The sequence below is a fragment of the Seriola lalandi genome, unplaced genomic scaffold, assembly GCF_002814215.2.
Source record: "Seriola lalandi dorsalis isolate HSWRI2012SDOR001 ecotype SW California unplaced genomic scaffold, Sedor1 jcf7180002054579, whole genome shotgun sequence".
Taxonomy (NCBI): Eukaryota; Metazoa; Chordata; class Actinopteri; order Carangiformes; family Carangidae; genus Seriola; species Seriola lalandi.
Genome location: NW_019525132.1, coordinates 1,987,631 through 2,001,413, shown reverse-complemented (window position 1 = coordinate 2,001,413; position 13,783 = coordinate 1,987,631). Strand labels below are relative to the sequence as shown.

The following is a 13,783-nucleotide window of genomic DNA, read 5'->3' as shown; positions in this document are numbered from 1 at the left end:
GGGGGGGTGGGGTGATTACATTTAGTGCAGGGTGTAACCATGAGCCTCATGTTGATATGGGAAATGCCCTCAGGATGGAGAGTGGCCAAAGCGCTGTGGATGGGTCTTTGTTGTTGTTGTTAGTTATAAGGAAATGTATTAGATTGTCTCCTCTGTGGTGCAGTTTCATTAAATCATGTTTTGTATGAATGATCGCTGTAGATGCAGAAAACACAGCATGTGCGGACAGGTGGTTCAAACTGATACAACACAGTCTTCCTCTGAACAATGAACAAAATTGCTACTTAGTGTCTAACCTCACAGATGCATGTAAAATGAATCCAAGAAATATGTAATTCCTGTGATAGTCTGGAGACCTGTCCAGGGTATACCCCGCCCTTGCCCAATGTCAGCTGTGATTGGCTCCAGCTTTTCCACCGCAACCCTAAATAGGATAAGTGGTATGGTTAATCAATAAACGAGAAAAATTTTTGAAGCGACATCTTTTGCTCATTCTCTCATCATAGTCCAACACCAGTCTTTAAAAAAAAAAAAAAAACATATGCAAAAATGTACACTCAAGGCCCACTTACTTGTTTTTTTCTGCTTTCAACCATATCACTTGGGCTTCATCAATTGAAAACATTTAGTCATTGTCATGGAACTGTTCCAACTTTCCATTATTCTGAGTACTTATAGGACTTCCCGTCCCTTGGGTTTGAAAGACAGAAAAGTAAAGGCAATTAAGCAGACCTTAAGGAGCCTGTTTTATCAACAGCTGTTTCCAAAATCCGGATAAACTGTACTGCTTGGGTTGGATTAGGGAATTGTTGTGGTATTGGTGAGAAAAATCAGCTTTAACTGTTGGTAGGAAACGGGATACAAACCGTAGTCTCAGTGTCAGAGTCAAACACTTTCCTGACCCAACCGTCCATCTCCACTTCCCCCGGAAGAGGTTCTGCAGCCCTTTGTTCAACAGGTCCTCGTCATCATCATTACATCATGTTTCAGGGCCTTGTTACGTGGAAACTCACACGAATTAGGCCTGTGACCCATTTTAAGAAACAATGGTCTGATTTAATGCGTCAATCTGTGATACAGTCTGAAAATTACACAAACGCAGTCACTCATCATCACCCGGCTGATAATACGTTGGTGGCGAATGTGATTAGCCATTCACTCGGTTACTGTAGACTTACACACATGTGCCTTAGATCATGAATACAGCTGAGGTCTTGAATGAGGCGGTTTGAATGAGGGGGAAATTGCAGCACAGTGTCTCTCACTTAACTAACCAACCATGCTTCTGGATGAAGGTATTTTTCATCGCAGGAAGAGCCCTTCTCTCTTGCTCACAGTTAGTGGAGTGTGAAGTCGTTTTTCTTCTCCACCAAAGGGAAGACTCAGACGAAGATTCATGTTATGAATAATGCTAATGACTCAGGTGCTTCTAGTGAGCATAAACATATCACTTTTAAAATGAAAAAAAAAAAGCAAAGGTTTGGTTGGAGGACATAGAAAAATTTAAGTTCACACTTGAGATGTAATTTTATGCAAAAAGCAGCACATAAATCTTTGATTTTCGTGCTCGCCCCAGAAAAATGTTTTCACTTTCCAAGCTTTAGCATGTTTTGCTAATTATGCCCCAGCATCCGGAGCCGGTTCTTTTTGCCTTCAACCAAAATCTGCACTCATGTGAATAACAAATATTCACAGCAAGACTGACTGAGTTTTATGGTGAAACTACTGTATAATAACTCATTCCTTAATTATTTAGGGTCCAGCAACGTTCAAAATCATTTTTCCACTCTTGATTCGTAAAGAAAACATTATGAACTTGGGGATGTTTGTCTGTTCCATTATGAGTATACAAAGTGCTGCAAGCAGTTAGAAACTATGCTAATTTCCTACTGATGTATTCAGTCAGTAACACTTGTTTATAAATCAAACTATCAGTCAAATGCTATCACCACTACTGCCACACCAACCTCTAAAAATAATGATAATAAATCATAAATTACAGATTGTTCAGTGCTAATAAAATGCTGTATGCCTTAATTTAGAAGAAGTTCTTTGTCTAGTTTTTTTTTTTTTTTTTTAAAAACATTTATTTTGAAAGATTAAGGCTTGTATTACTCTGTATTTTCCATATTGTCAACAAACCCCATGAAAAGACAAAACCAAACCAAGCCAGACTCGAGATACTTTCGCCACACTGCACAGCCTCTACTCTCAAAGCCTATTGATTACTAACAAGGGAAATCTTTTTAAATTGGTCACACATTATTATTATTTTCATAAAAAGGCATAATAACTTCCTCAAACAGCTCTGGGATTAAACAAACGTTACTCAAACAGGAGAAAGTAGTGCATTTGTTGGCGACTATTTTCAGGTGTGGATTAATACACATTTGGTGAAGCAGAACCAAATTCATTTTGAACAAACTACGGTGCTCACATTCATGATAAAGAAGGGACCATAGCTCAATTATGTGTTTGTATAGTGTTTGCCCAACAGTGGAGGTGTGTATGGCTTTAGCCACACACATACCGTGTAAATCGTATTAATCCGTTGTTGGTTTTTGGTCTTTTAATAGGATTTGCAGGACGTGAGAGAAATAAAGAATATCACCAGTTTTCTTCTATATGCTAGATAAGTACAAGAATAGCTGACACGCTTGGATGGAGAAAGTATGTCGTTCAGCTTTCCCATACAGAGGAGCAACATAACCTCTTAGTGAACTCAGCCGTCTGGATGAATTATGTGGGTCTAATCGGTGACCCCCGAGAGCCTAATTCAAACTCATTGCTAGTGTGTGTCGAGGGGCTGGAGGAAGGGCCACACTATTGTTCAGCCCAGCTCAGTGGCTGTTGTTTTAATGGCAGATGAGAGATTAATGGTGATCTAATGACTGTGGGGAGGACACAGTGCAACAATAGAGTCCTGATACAGCGCAGGCCAAGTACATTAGTCAGTCAAGACAACTATCTGCATGGATAAACACACACACACACACACACACACACACAAGTATACACGTAAAAATGTACACACAAAAACATTCAGTTGATCCCAAGACACACAAACACGCAGAATGAAAATGAAAGTGACTTCTATTGATTTGTCAGTAAAGTTTTCGCAGTCATCCGGCAACAGCGCACCCTGTCTCATCACGAGCAAAACAAACTGAGCTAATTCTCAACCCGCCAAACCCCCCAAAGTGACAAAAGAAGGCTAATTTATGCATTGGCGACGTGGTGTGCGAGGAGTAAGAGTGTGGCAGCGGGGCTGGGCTGGATGCTCACTCGTGGATCGCGGTAATTGTGATTTGGTTGCTAGGATGTTGAGGGTAATGAATGTCTTGTTGATGCAGTTTGTCATAACCCGTGCCATCCTCGGCTGCTTGAGAACACAGAGCCTATTAGTTAAACACAGAGACATTGGCCCTGCTGTGATGTATGAGCCCACCAGGAGGAAGGTATTAGTCATTTTATGAGACAAAATGAAGGAAACTGCCAGGCTACCGTCGATGCTGGATGCGATTGTGGATTAAACTAGGTAGTGCAAATACCTCTTGACTTTTGCCATGGGGTTTTTTCTTGTCTTTTTTATCTAACAGCTTACTGGGGTGTAAACTGGAGGGAAGAATGTTTTAATTGGAGTTTTATCATCACTGGATTACCTCAGTGATAATACAGTAGGATGTTGTTTTTCCCTTTGCAAGTATCACTAGCACATACGCTGTTGGGGTTGTGTTATGAATAAAAGAAAATACTCATATTGTAATTCCGAAAAAAAAAGCAGAATACAAGACAAATCATGTTTCATTCCAAAGCTTTACCACTGGGAAGGATCTGTATTCATGAAGCCTAATTGAAAGGAAGCCCGTCTTGCATATAGAAGTGGTACAAAGAGCAGGAAATGAGATGGTTCTTAATGCGTTCACTGACAGATGATAACCTTTGATTTCCCCCCACTTACATCAGAAATGGCTGCTTGGAATGACAGTCACAAGTCAACAGTCTCTGATGTCTGCATGCGTGTTTCCACTGCTGGTGGTGTTAAGCTGGGGTGGGGAAAAGATAGACATGTGAAGAGCGAGAAGGGAGAAAACCCTTGAGACACACACAAAAAAACAGATGGGTAGAAACAGAAAGTGATGTAGTGTCTGTTTTTAAAGTGCTCTGGCAATATAGAGTTTTTTTTCTTTTTTACCCTCTGAATTGAAATGAAATGGGCTGATTTACAGTGACAATGACAGACAAAAGGAGAAAAAAAACACACCTAGACTGCAAGACAAAGAGGAGAATGAAAGAAATAAAAGTACTAATAAGATCAGATCAAAAGAAAACAACGTGCGCAGGCAAAGGCGTGTTTATTGATTGGAAGACTCATCACACAAGCAATCCTCGCTAGCTTTTTAAATATCAAAACAATACAGAGTTTAGCTAACACACAAAATAAACATTGATCCTACCTGCTTGATTTCATGGGGGTACCTGGGCACAGAGGGGTTGTAGTGACGGTCACTGACACAGTGGCGCAAATTGGTGCTCAACCCTGCAATACTGTGGTAACATCAACACACCAAAATGCACTGGGCCTATAAATAGGACATGATGCGTCTAATTGGTAGAGACACACTAAAATATTTGCATATTATGAAGATTGTCTGAATGGATTCTGGAAAATGTAATAGATAATCTTTTATTTTAGTCCACAGGGAGATAACAGTGAATGACGGGCTGCAGAGCGGCGCAGTCGATCTTGTTGAAGGACACTTCAGCTTTTCAGATGCTTCATGATGAGGGGCTTGAATGCAGGAAAACCAGCTGAAGGACAGTACACCAGACTGTCACTTTTTGCAGCTCCTACTGAACAGGGAAACGTGGGAAGCACGGGCCGCTGCCATTGTTGCAAGATTATTTGAAGCACTTTACATTTTAGCTAAAGGTTCATACATTTTTTTTTACTTTTAATGCTTCGTCTGAAGTAAAGATCTAACAGCTAAAACAAGCCAGTGCTGTAAACAGCCATTCCTAGAGGAAACGCAGTCTAATCTACTACAGACAGATGCTGTGTGATCTGGAAGGGATTGACCTGAGCGGGCTACTTAACATCCGTCCCGACAGCAGCTATTTAATCCACATTTCATGTTGTCATGTGGTCTTCCTCATGCAGAACTAATTGGTTGTTTTCGCCTGTTGTGCAGGAGCCCATGTCTGTGAAAAACTGTGAAGGACACTCATTACAACTTGTACTCACACTCGCAAGCTTGGCCATAGATGCAATCACAGGTGCAGACGAGCACATAAACACAGAGAGGAAGAGCTGAACTCAATTCGGTGAATAAGGGCCCTAATAAGAGCACTGAGCGGGGTCTCCTTGAACCCGTTGCCATGGTACAAACAGACAGACACACACACACACACACACACATACACTCACTCATAAACACACACACATACGCAACACCCTGAGCCCCCGCCGCCACTATGAACACAAAACACACATCTTGCACTCTCCCTCTCTCCCACAGTCTCCCCCTGATCTCTCTGATTTGCATTTTGGTTAACACTCTAATTGCCTCTCATTAAATAGCTTGTCACTTTGATTAATTGGCGCGATACAGAAATGTAAAACAGCAGAGCATTACAATGCATAGTGAACGGTTGCTGATTGGAAAAGACGAACCAGCCTGGCTAAAAAAAAAAAAAAAAAATACAAAACAGAGGTGAAATCTCACCAACTCCTTGTGCACTTTTTAAGTTGAGTCAGGGTTTTGTTTTTTTTTTAATCCTGAGGTAATGTTTTAAAAGAAATCCGAATAAAAAGACACAGTTAGGGGAATGAATTGTAGTGTGGTTTCAGTGCTGGACCAATGCACACTTTCCCCTCCGCAAACAGCTACTAAGGCGTCCGTAAGCATGCAAAGATGCCCTTGAGCTCACCCCCCAACTGGTGAACACCACAAGATGCAGTTGTTCTTGTCGGAAAGAACGAGTGCTGAAATCTGCATGGCCAAGATAGGACTCACATGCTCAGCAAATCATCTTTGACTAAATATAGGTTAAAATGAATCATATCACAACAAAACAACAGTTACTTACTCCAGACAGTCATCATACTCAAGTTTGAAATTGACTATTATTATAGTAAATTATATATTGTAGCCACTCTCCGCCACATCTGAATCCTCTAGCTCTTTTGAAATGACAGATGTTTTAATTGTACAGTAAGTGAGGTAGTGAGATTTTTTTTTTTTTTTTTTGAAACAACCTCAGAGCACTTGGCATTTAGAAAAGCCATGAGTAAACGAAACGTTTAAGTATTGATCCACAAAAAGATGTGTTACGTTCGCATTCGTTATATTACAGGGAAAAGTTAGCTAGCAGCGGGAGATGCCGATGTTTGCACTCGCCACCTGTGTTGAGCAGGGTCGGGAAATGCAAACCCCAGCAGGACAACGCATCAGAGCAAGCAGTGCAAGCCTCCTTAAGCTTTCCAAATAAACTTGATGCTGAGTCCAACCAAAAGTGAATACAGAATCCTGCATTGGTGACTGTGGCTGACCATAGAGAACTACTCACGAATCAACTTGTGGAGCAGACTTGCTGCACTAATTTGCCTCTTAACCTTTGACTGGCCATTTTCAAATTAGTTAAGTGATATTACATAATGTTGAACTTTAGCTGATAGTGTCGTATAAGGCAGACGAAGGAAAACAAAGAATGTAAAAAAAAAAAAAAGGTTCATTTCAACCATCTCTATTCTGTTTTGCTAGTTTTCCCGGGTTGCTTGTCACACATGCATCAATAGCATCATGGTATTCTCATCCTGCACAAGGCAAGGGTCAATGTGATTCAGCTGACCGAGCATGGCACCAGTTGCACAGCCTGCCACTCAAATTTATGAAACTATCATCTCCTTTGCCTCCGCAGCGCTAGGGTGATATTGCATGTCAGAGACTTTTATTATTGAAATGAGACATTTATGACAGTAAGCCCTCGCCGCATGAGAGTGGCCTCCTGAATCATCTCGATACAGCTAAAGGAGAAAGAGAAATGAGATCTGGCAGATTATTGGCGCACGCCACCTGCGCTTCCTCACTCATCACAATATGCCAATTTCCATGAATGTAAAAAAACAATCTTTCTTGTATTGAGCTGAAGTTCAGAAAAATCATGATCTGGGCGATTGCGGGAGACAGATTGCTGGTGGTGTTGAGCGACATGTCTCCTCAGGGGCAGACGAGGTCGGTGTTGAATAGGCAGGGGTTCTCTCTCCTGGGCAGCTTATTGTTTCCTGGCCTATACGAGCCTATTCAATGTGAGATACTGCATTATTCAGCCAAACATGGTTAATGGAAACAACCTCATAGAGCTGTTTTAAGTCTGTCGGGAGCTGATGTAATGTTTAAGCTGTGTGTGTGTGTGTGTGTGTGTGTGTGTGTGTGTGTGTGTGTGTGTGTGTGTGTGTGTGCGCGTGTGTTTGCTCCTATTTGCTCACAATGACACCATATCTGACAGATTTAGCTGTGAGGTTGAGTGGTTTCCATCATGCTCTTATCTCTGAGCAGCAAACACACCCATTCAAATGTACGATCATACACACACACACACACACACACACTCACACACTCACACAAATACACACACATAAACAAACACTCACTCTAATCTCTAGGCTTTCCTTATCCGTTTGTATTCAAAAGTAGAAACAACATTTAACCATCTTAGTGGCTAACTGATAAAACCGTGCAACACATTTAAAGGTTGACATGAGCCTCTATTGAGCATATTGAAAGCTTCAGTGCTGGTGACTGATTGGCTTTCACTGTGCTACTTTCAACCCCCGTCTCAACACATGTAACAGCCATTTCCACACCATGGTCCGCTAGTAACCCCTCATAGTCAGTGATGTGTGTAATTGGTGCATCAGAGGGAGTAAAATGTTGTATTAATAGCTGATAGCTGAGACTTGCCATTTCTTATACGCGTGACCTTAAAATCCTGTGTAGAGTCATGTCAGGAAGTGAAATATCAAGGCATATTCAACTATCTACTGGACTTCTTCAAGCACATGGGTCCAAGCGAACAGAGGAGACATATGATTAAGTGATGTTGTCTTCCACAACATAATTCTACTATACAAAGCCAACATGTAACTATTTGGTCAAACTTGCACAGACATTTGGTCAAACTGAATCCAGAATCTGATGTTTTGACATTTGCTTTACCATATGTCTACCATAAATATGTTATGCTAAACAAATGTGTTATTTCTGAGAAAATATAAAAAATTAAATTTTCTGTAACTTCAAAATAGAGGTAAAAACCAAGCAAAACATTAACACTAAGCTAAGAAAGCTATGTAAAGTTAAGCTAACTGATGAGAAAGTTTCAGCTAGCCATAGCTAGATTTACCTACCTTTTCCTAGCAGTTTCTTATCAGTCACATAGTCACACAGTTTAATTTTGATTATCCAACATGTTAGTGATACAGTGTCATAAATTAGGCAGTAGCCAAATCTAAACATGATCAAGAAAGAACTTGCTAAACTCGTCCTGCATTTAAACGATAGCTAGATTGCGTGAATTAGCAGAGTAATGTTAGAAGCAACTGCCATTCTGATTCTAGAGTAACTTATGTAATTTGATGTGGTTAAGCTTAGTTTAATTTTCTTTGTAGATACTGTATTTTCCCTTGACACTTAAGATATGTAATGTTTAATATTTCTTTTATATCCATAAAATTTCTGCAGTCGCTGCTTTATGCCCTTGTAGACCAGTATACATAGACAAAAGGACAAAAAACCTGCAAGACATATCTCAAGGAGTAAAAGCAAACATACAAAGTGGGCTGATAACAAGTAAGTGACATTTTCACAAAAGGCTGTAGATCAATGACATGCACACACTGCTTTCACCAAACACACTCATAAGCTACAGTATCAGTCCTCCCAAACTATATAACATGCAACTTTGAACCTTGACCTTTAGGAAGGAGTGTTTAGACAGACTTGCTTTGGTTTAGGGCTACTGGGAACCATTTTTATTGGCAATAGTAACCTTTAACTTGAGAGGTATATGAAGGCTGCGCAAGATTGTTGGTTCATTACAGCAGTCCCTATGGACCGGCCTGACCTCAGACTATCAGACTATTTTTAGCGCGCTCTTGGAGCTTTCACGGGTTATGCTGGATGATGTAATGAGTTGATATTGTCTCTCCGTCAGCTTGGTTACACGCTTGCAGTTGAGTGATGAGAAAGGGAACTACTAATAAAAATGGAATTACTGTTCCATATTGAGGGAATCCGCTCACCTACACGTGTCAGCACAGATCCCACTTGCATGTATAGATCCTATGCTTGCTTACCCACATACACACACATTCAGCTAGATTAAACTACATCCCTATGGGGAAGCAGACAAGAATAAACAATAATATAACAAAAATAGGAAATAAAAAATAAACAGAACAAAAAAATAAGGATATTTTAATGTGTAGATATTGTTAGATTATGGATCTGTGTCATTTAAGGTTTAATGTAGACTGTGTGATAAAAACAGAAAATAGAATGACTAAGAATTATGATTCTGAACCTTTCTGTACAATCAACATCTCAATTGTCTCATCTTCTCTAACTTGACTGCTTCTCTTAATCCCCTCATTTGTGGTTTTATTATACCCCTAATGCTTTGTAAATTCAGTGTATACGATGTACGAAATGTGTGGTGCACACAAACACATAAAAGCTGCACGTTCTGAGCCATTATCCACGGTCTTTGTCACATCTGCTGGCCATTAATCAGCCCCCAGTTAGCTCATCAACAGGCAGATTGAATGGAGGAACAACAGCAGGTAAAGACACTGGCAGGTTTACCCCCACAATCACTTCCTGCTTTCCAGAACATTCCCTCTGATTGGAGATTAATGTGTCCATCTGGACCTCATTCCAACTTATAAATGTCATGGAACTTTCTCTACACTTTTTCAAAGATGCACTAATGGGATAGTTAAATTAGGAAAATTGTGTGCAGGGGAGAGCTGTCATGAAACTATGGCAGAAATGTGAGAACACGAGAGGTCACAGATCCAATGCAGTCATCCATTAATTTCCATCATAGCTGCAGATGGCAGTATAAGGTGTGTACTGATGGGCAGCCAAAGTTCTTGCAACACTTTCTAAACTTGTGGAAATTACTGGTAATGTGAAGTATCCAATACCTAGCTCTCCATATTTCTGGTGTATTCTCCAAATAATTATGCTGATATTAGACATTATCTTGCCTGTTTTAAGCTCTTTACTAACAGTCTTGACACTTTCATATCCAAAGTCAATGCAATTAATCAATTTTAGCGTATGACAGGTTGAAAATGAACTTGAACAAAAGGTGTAGGCTCACGGAGGGCTTGTAATTGGGTCAAACAAAGTGACAAGGTGTCAGTGCTGGAGTAAATTCACAGGTGTATGAGTGTGTTTTCAGGTTGACAGCTGTCAGTATGACGTCTTTCACACCTACTCTCCACCAATTCCCTTGCGGCACAACCTTTTTTAAACTTGCAAATTAAGTAGGTGCTGCTTGCTGAAACTGGTGTTCCCAGTGGAGCGAGGTCTACCTCCCGCTATTCTCCTCCACTTTGCAGCTCATTTGCCTAAATCAGTGTTATTATTCTATGTCTAATGGGCTTAATGGTTAGAACGCAATGTAAATAATGCATCTGGGTTAGACTGATTTGAAAAAGAATATTGGAGCAAAACTGAATGAGATTAATTTAGGTTCCAAAGCATGACTTTGGGAGTTTTTCCTCCTTCAGAAATCGTAACACATTATACAGCCTCTGTAAACTTGGCAGAAGCCGAAAGGTTATAAAAATGCATTTGTGAATAGCTGCACAGCAGTAAAATGTCTGAACCTGCTGGGAAGGAGTACCCCACTAAATCTGTAGCTGCTTTACTAGGAGGTATTCAGCAGCTAACTGTTGAGACGTGTAAAGAAAGGTACTATGAGGATCCCAGGTGCAAATGTGAAACAGGCTGTTTCTGAAAGGAGCACGTATGTCTGACTGACAGAGTGTCCCTGGATATATGAAGGTTACGAAAAAGGCACAATAAGTGTGCACATCTTTCCCCTGACTTGTTGCTCCTTTTCAGAGTCAAAATATTTTATAATCATTGCCATTGCCACAAGGAAAGTCAGATGTTGGAACAGAGTATGAGTTACATTCTTCCGCTGTAACTTACAACATCAAACAGAGAGGACGGGGTGTTGTTGTGATTAGTGAGGTAATTTCCCGATGAAGCTCTCAGTCAAGTGACTCTTTGCTCTCCATTTCCCCAGGTGAACGGGCGCGACTTCTCCAAGGTCGAACATGACGAGGCAGTGGTGGAGGCCATCAGGCGAGACCCCATCGTTGTCCAGGTTCTCCGGCGAACCCCCACCAGAGCCACGCAGGCTGTTGCACATAACCACGGTGGCACGCCGCAGGATGTGTGCGTTGTCGACGTTTGCACGCAAACAGACATCACCTTTGAGCACATCATGGCACTGGCCAAGCTTCGGCCTGCTACCCCACCCGTCCCTGACATCTGTCCCTTCCTTTTGTCTGACAGGTGAGGGCGAACACACTATGTACAATTGTAGCCAATGCACAGTTGTTAATGGCACACACTGAGACAGGTTTGGACGTTGTTCTCTTTCATTTCATGGTAGTTTTTAAGCAGGTGTATCATGGTGTGGAAACTCCCTGCAGAGCTGGGCCTGTGATATCATTATGCAGAACCAAACGCGCATGCAATAATCACTTCTTTGTGCTACATCCATTTTCTTTAATGGGAGCTTTTGCTGGGCGATTAAAAGCCAATGGTCTGATAGAGCTGGCATTGTGGCGCTACATCCATTCTGCAGCTATTTATAGGGCTTTGCTGGGAAGCAAATGAAATCAATTTGTCCTATAAAACTACAAATCTGCCAGTGTTGGTCAATGATTATGGAGAGGCAGTTATCATGGTGACAATTTACAGAGGTCATGACTTTTATAGCAGGAATGGTTGATGTCTACATTGCTTGTTCAGAGTTTTGTTGCAGAATTAGATGAGCATTATTAATAAATACATCACACTCACATGCAAAATACGCCGGGGGATCTCAGGCACCTTTATTAACAATTAAGACCCCCTAAAAACCTCATTCAGATTTGGGTGTCTCAAAAATTAAGCAAATTATTTTCTTTTTATCAGCAGTGTAAAAACACAAACAGACTGTTTATTAGTGATGCAGCTGTTGGAATAGACTTGAAAGCCTCATTTATGTCTTTCAAGTTCAATTAACAAAAAAATTCATCCATATGCGAAATATCAGCCCTTATTTATCCAACTCAAAAAGTGAAAAGTTGTCAAACAAGCCAATAAAAAAAAAAAAAGGCCTTGATGTTTTCTAAATGAATATACAAACTATTCTCTGTATATTCAGTAGGATGTTAATTGTGTGATGTTGTTCGGCTACTGGGAATGTGATGTAACCCTACTCTGTTTTGCATTGAACTGGACCCCCTGGATATTAAAGGGTATTTCACCCACTGGACGTGTGCAGATGAGAATATACAGTAACGATCTTTAACACAACTGGCTTTTCTTCTGTTTTCTCTCTAGCTGTCATTCCATCCACACCATGGAGCATGAGTTTTATGAATGTCCAGAGTACCTGTCCAACACCCCAGCAGAGGTGGAGAGGACTGAAGAGTATGAGTATGAGGTAAAGTTTCAAATCAGTCTCACTTTTTGCTTCAGAAGTATATTCTACAGCACTCATACTGGCCCTAAAAGTAGTCAAATTTAAATATAGGTGAAAAAATACTGGAATCAGCGGACACAAAATAGACTTCTTGTGGTCTTTCATAAATGTAAAATTAAACTTTTTGTGCAATAGAAATACTCATTGGCCTTTATGTGACTTTCCAAGTTATTGAAAAGCCTTAATTTTTTTTCCTCCAATGCAGTCGAATATGAGGCCACCATTGTGTCAGTAATACAAAATCCCAGGAAATAATCCAAGGCTAGCCCTTGCTGTCTGATGCTCACAAGTCCCATAATAATACAAGAAAAATTGCCTACTACAATAATACAAGGAAATTGGCTTCCTTTTGTCGAAGCATCATACTCTCTTCAGATTGTTTTGTGTAGCATAGCACCGTTCCTGGGTTTAAGAGGTAAGGCCAGTCTCCACATAATGGTACCAAAAGAAAAGGCCTCTCTGTTGTATTACCGGTGTGCTTCACTCACAGGCGGTTAGTGGCCCTTTCCTCATGAACTCTCCTTCAAAAATAGTTATGCTCCTTTGACAGCCGCTTCAAGCTGAACAGAGATAGTGAAAAAGCAAGCACTCGCTATATCAGTGGAAAAAACAATTAAAAATAGCAGATGATAATGATGATGATGATGATAATGATGATGGTAATGATGATGATAATATCAGGAAATGCCGTTGAGTTCATATAAAACATGACAAAATTCGCCCTGCTACGCCCTGGGGGGGGGGGCTTACAGTCAACCATTTGCACCCACAAGTGTCTCCATCGTAACACATGCATCACACAGGTCAGACAGTGGATCTCCAGGTCATGCTAGGTGACAGTGATGGGTGACGTTTGCTACTCTCAGTTGTCCGACCTGGTTTAATAGGCACTCCCTGGTTCAGTGAACTGCATTGTGGGTCATTAGGATTCCTCTGCTGCCAGCTGTGGCCTTACCTCACACCGTCATCTGGAGTCTCCTGTGTCGGTTGGGGGTGGGAGTGGGGG

At 40.8% G+C, this 13,783-nt stretch overlaps 1 protein-coding gene across 1 annotated transcript in view; it reads left to right on the top strand.

Moving 5' to 3' along the window:
* Positions 1-13,783, top strand: part of pdzrn4 (PDZ domain containing ring finger 4) — a 35,216-nt gene that overhangs the window by 8,032 nt on the left and 13,401 nt on the right. Inside the window, exons 2-3 of the mRNA XM_023417892.2 lie at positions 11,326-11,597; positions 12,636-12,738. Of these exons, the coding sequence (XP_023273660.1) occupies positions 11,326-11,597; positions 12,636-12,738 (375 nt within the window). The remainder of the gene's footprint in view (positions 1-11,325; positions 11,598-12,635; positions 12,739-13,783) is intronic.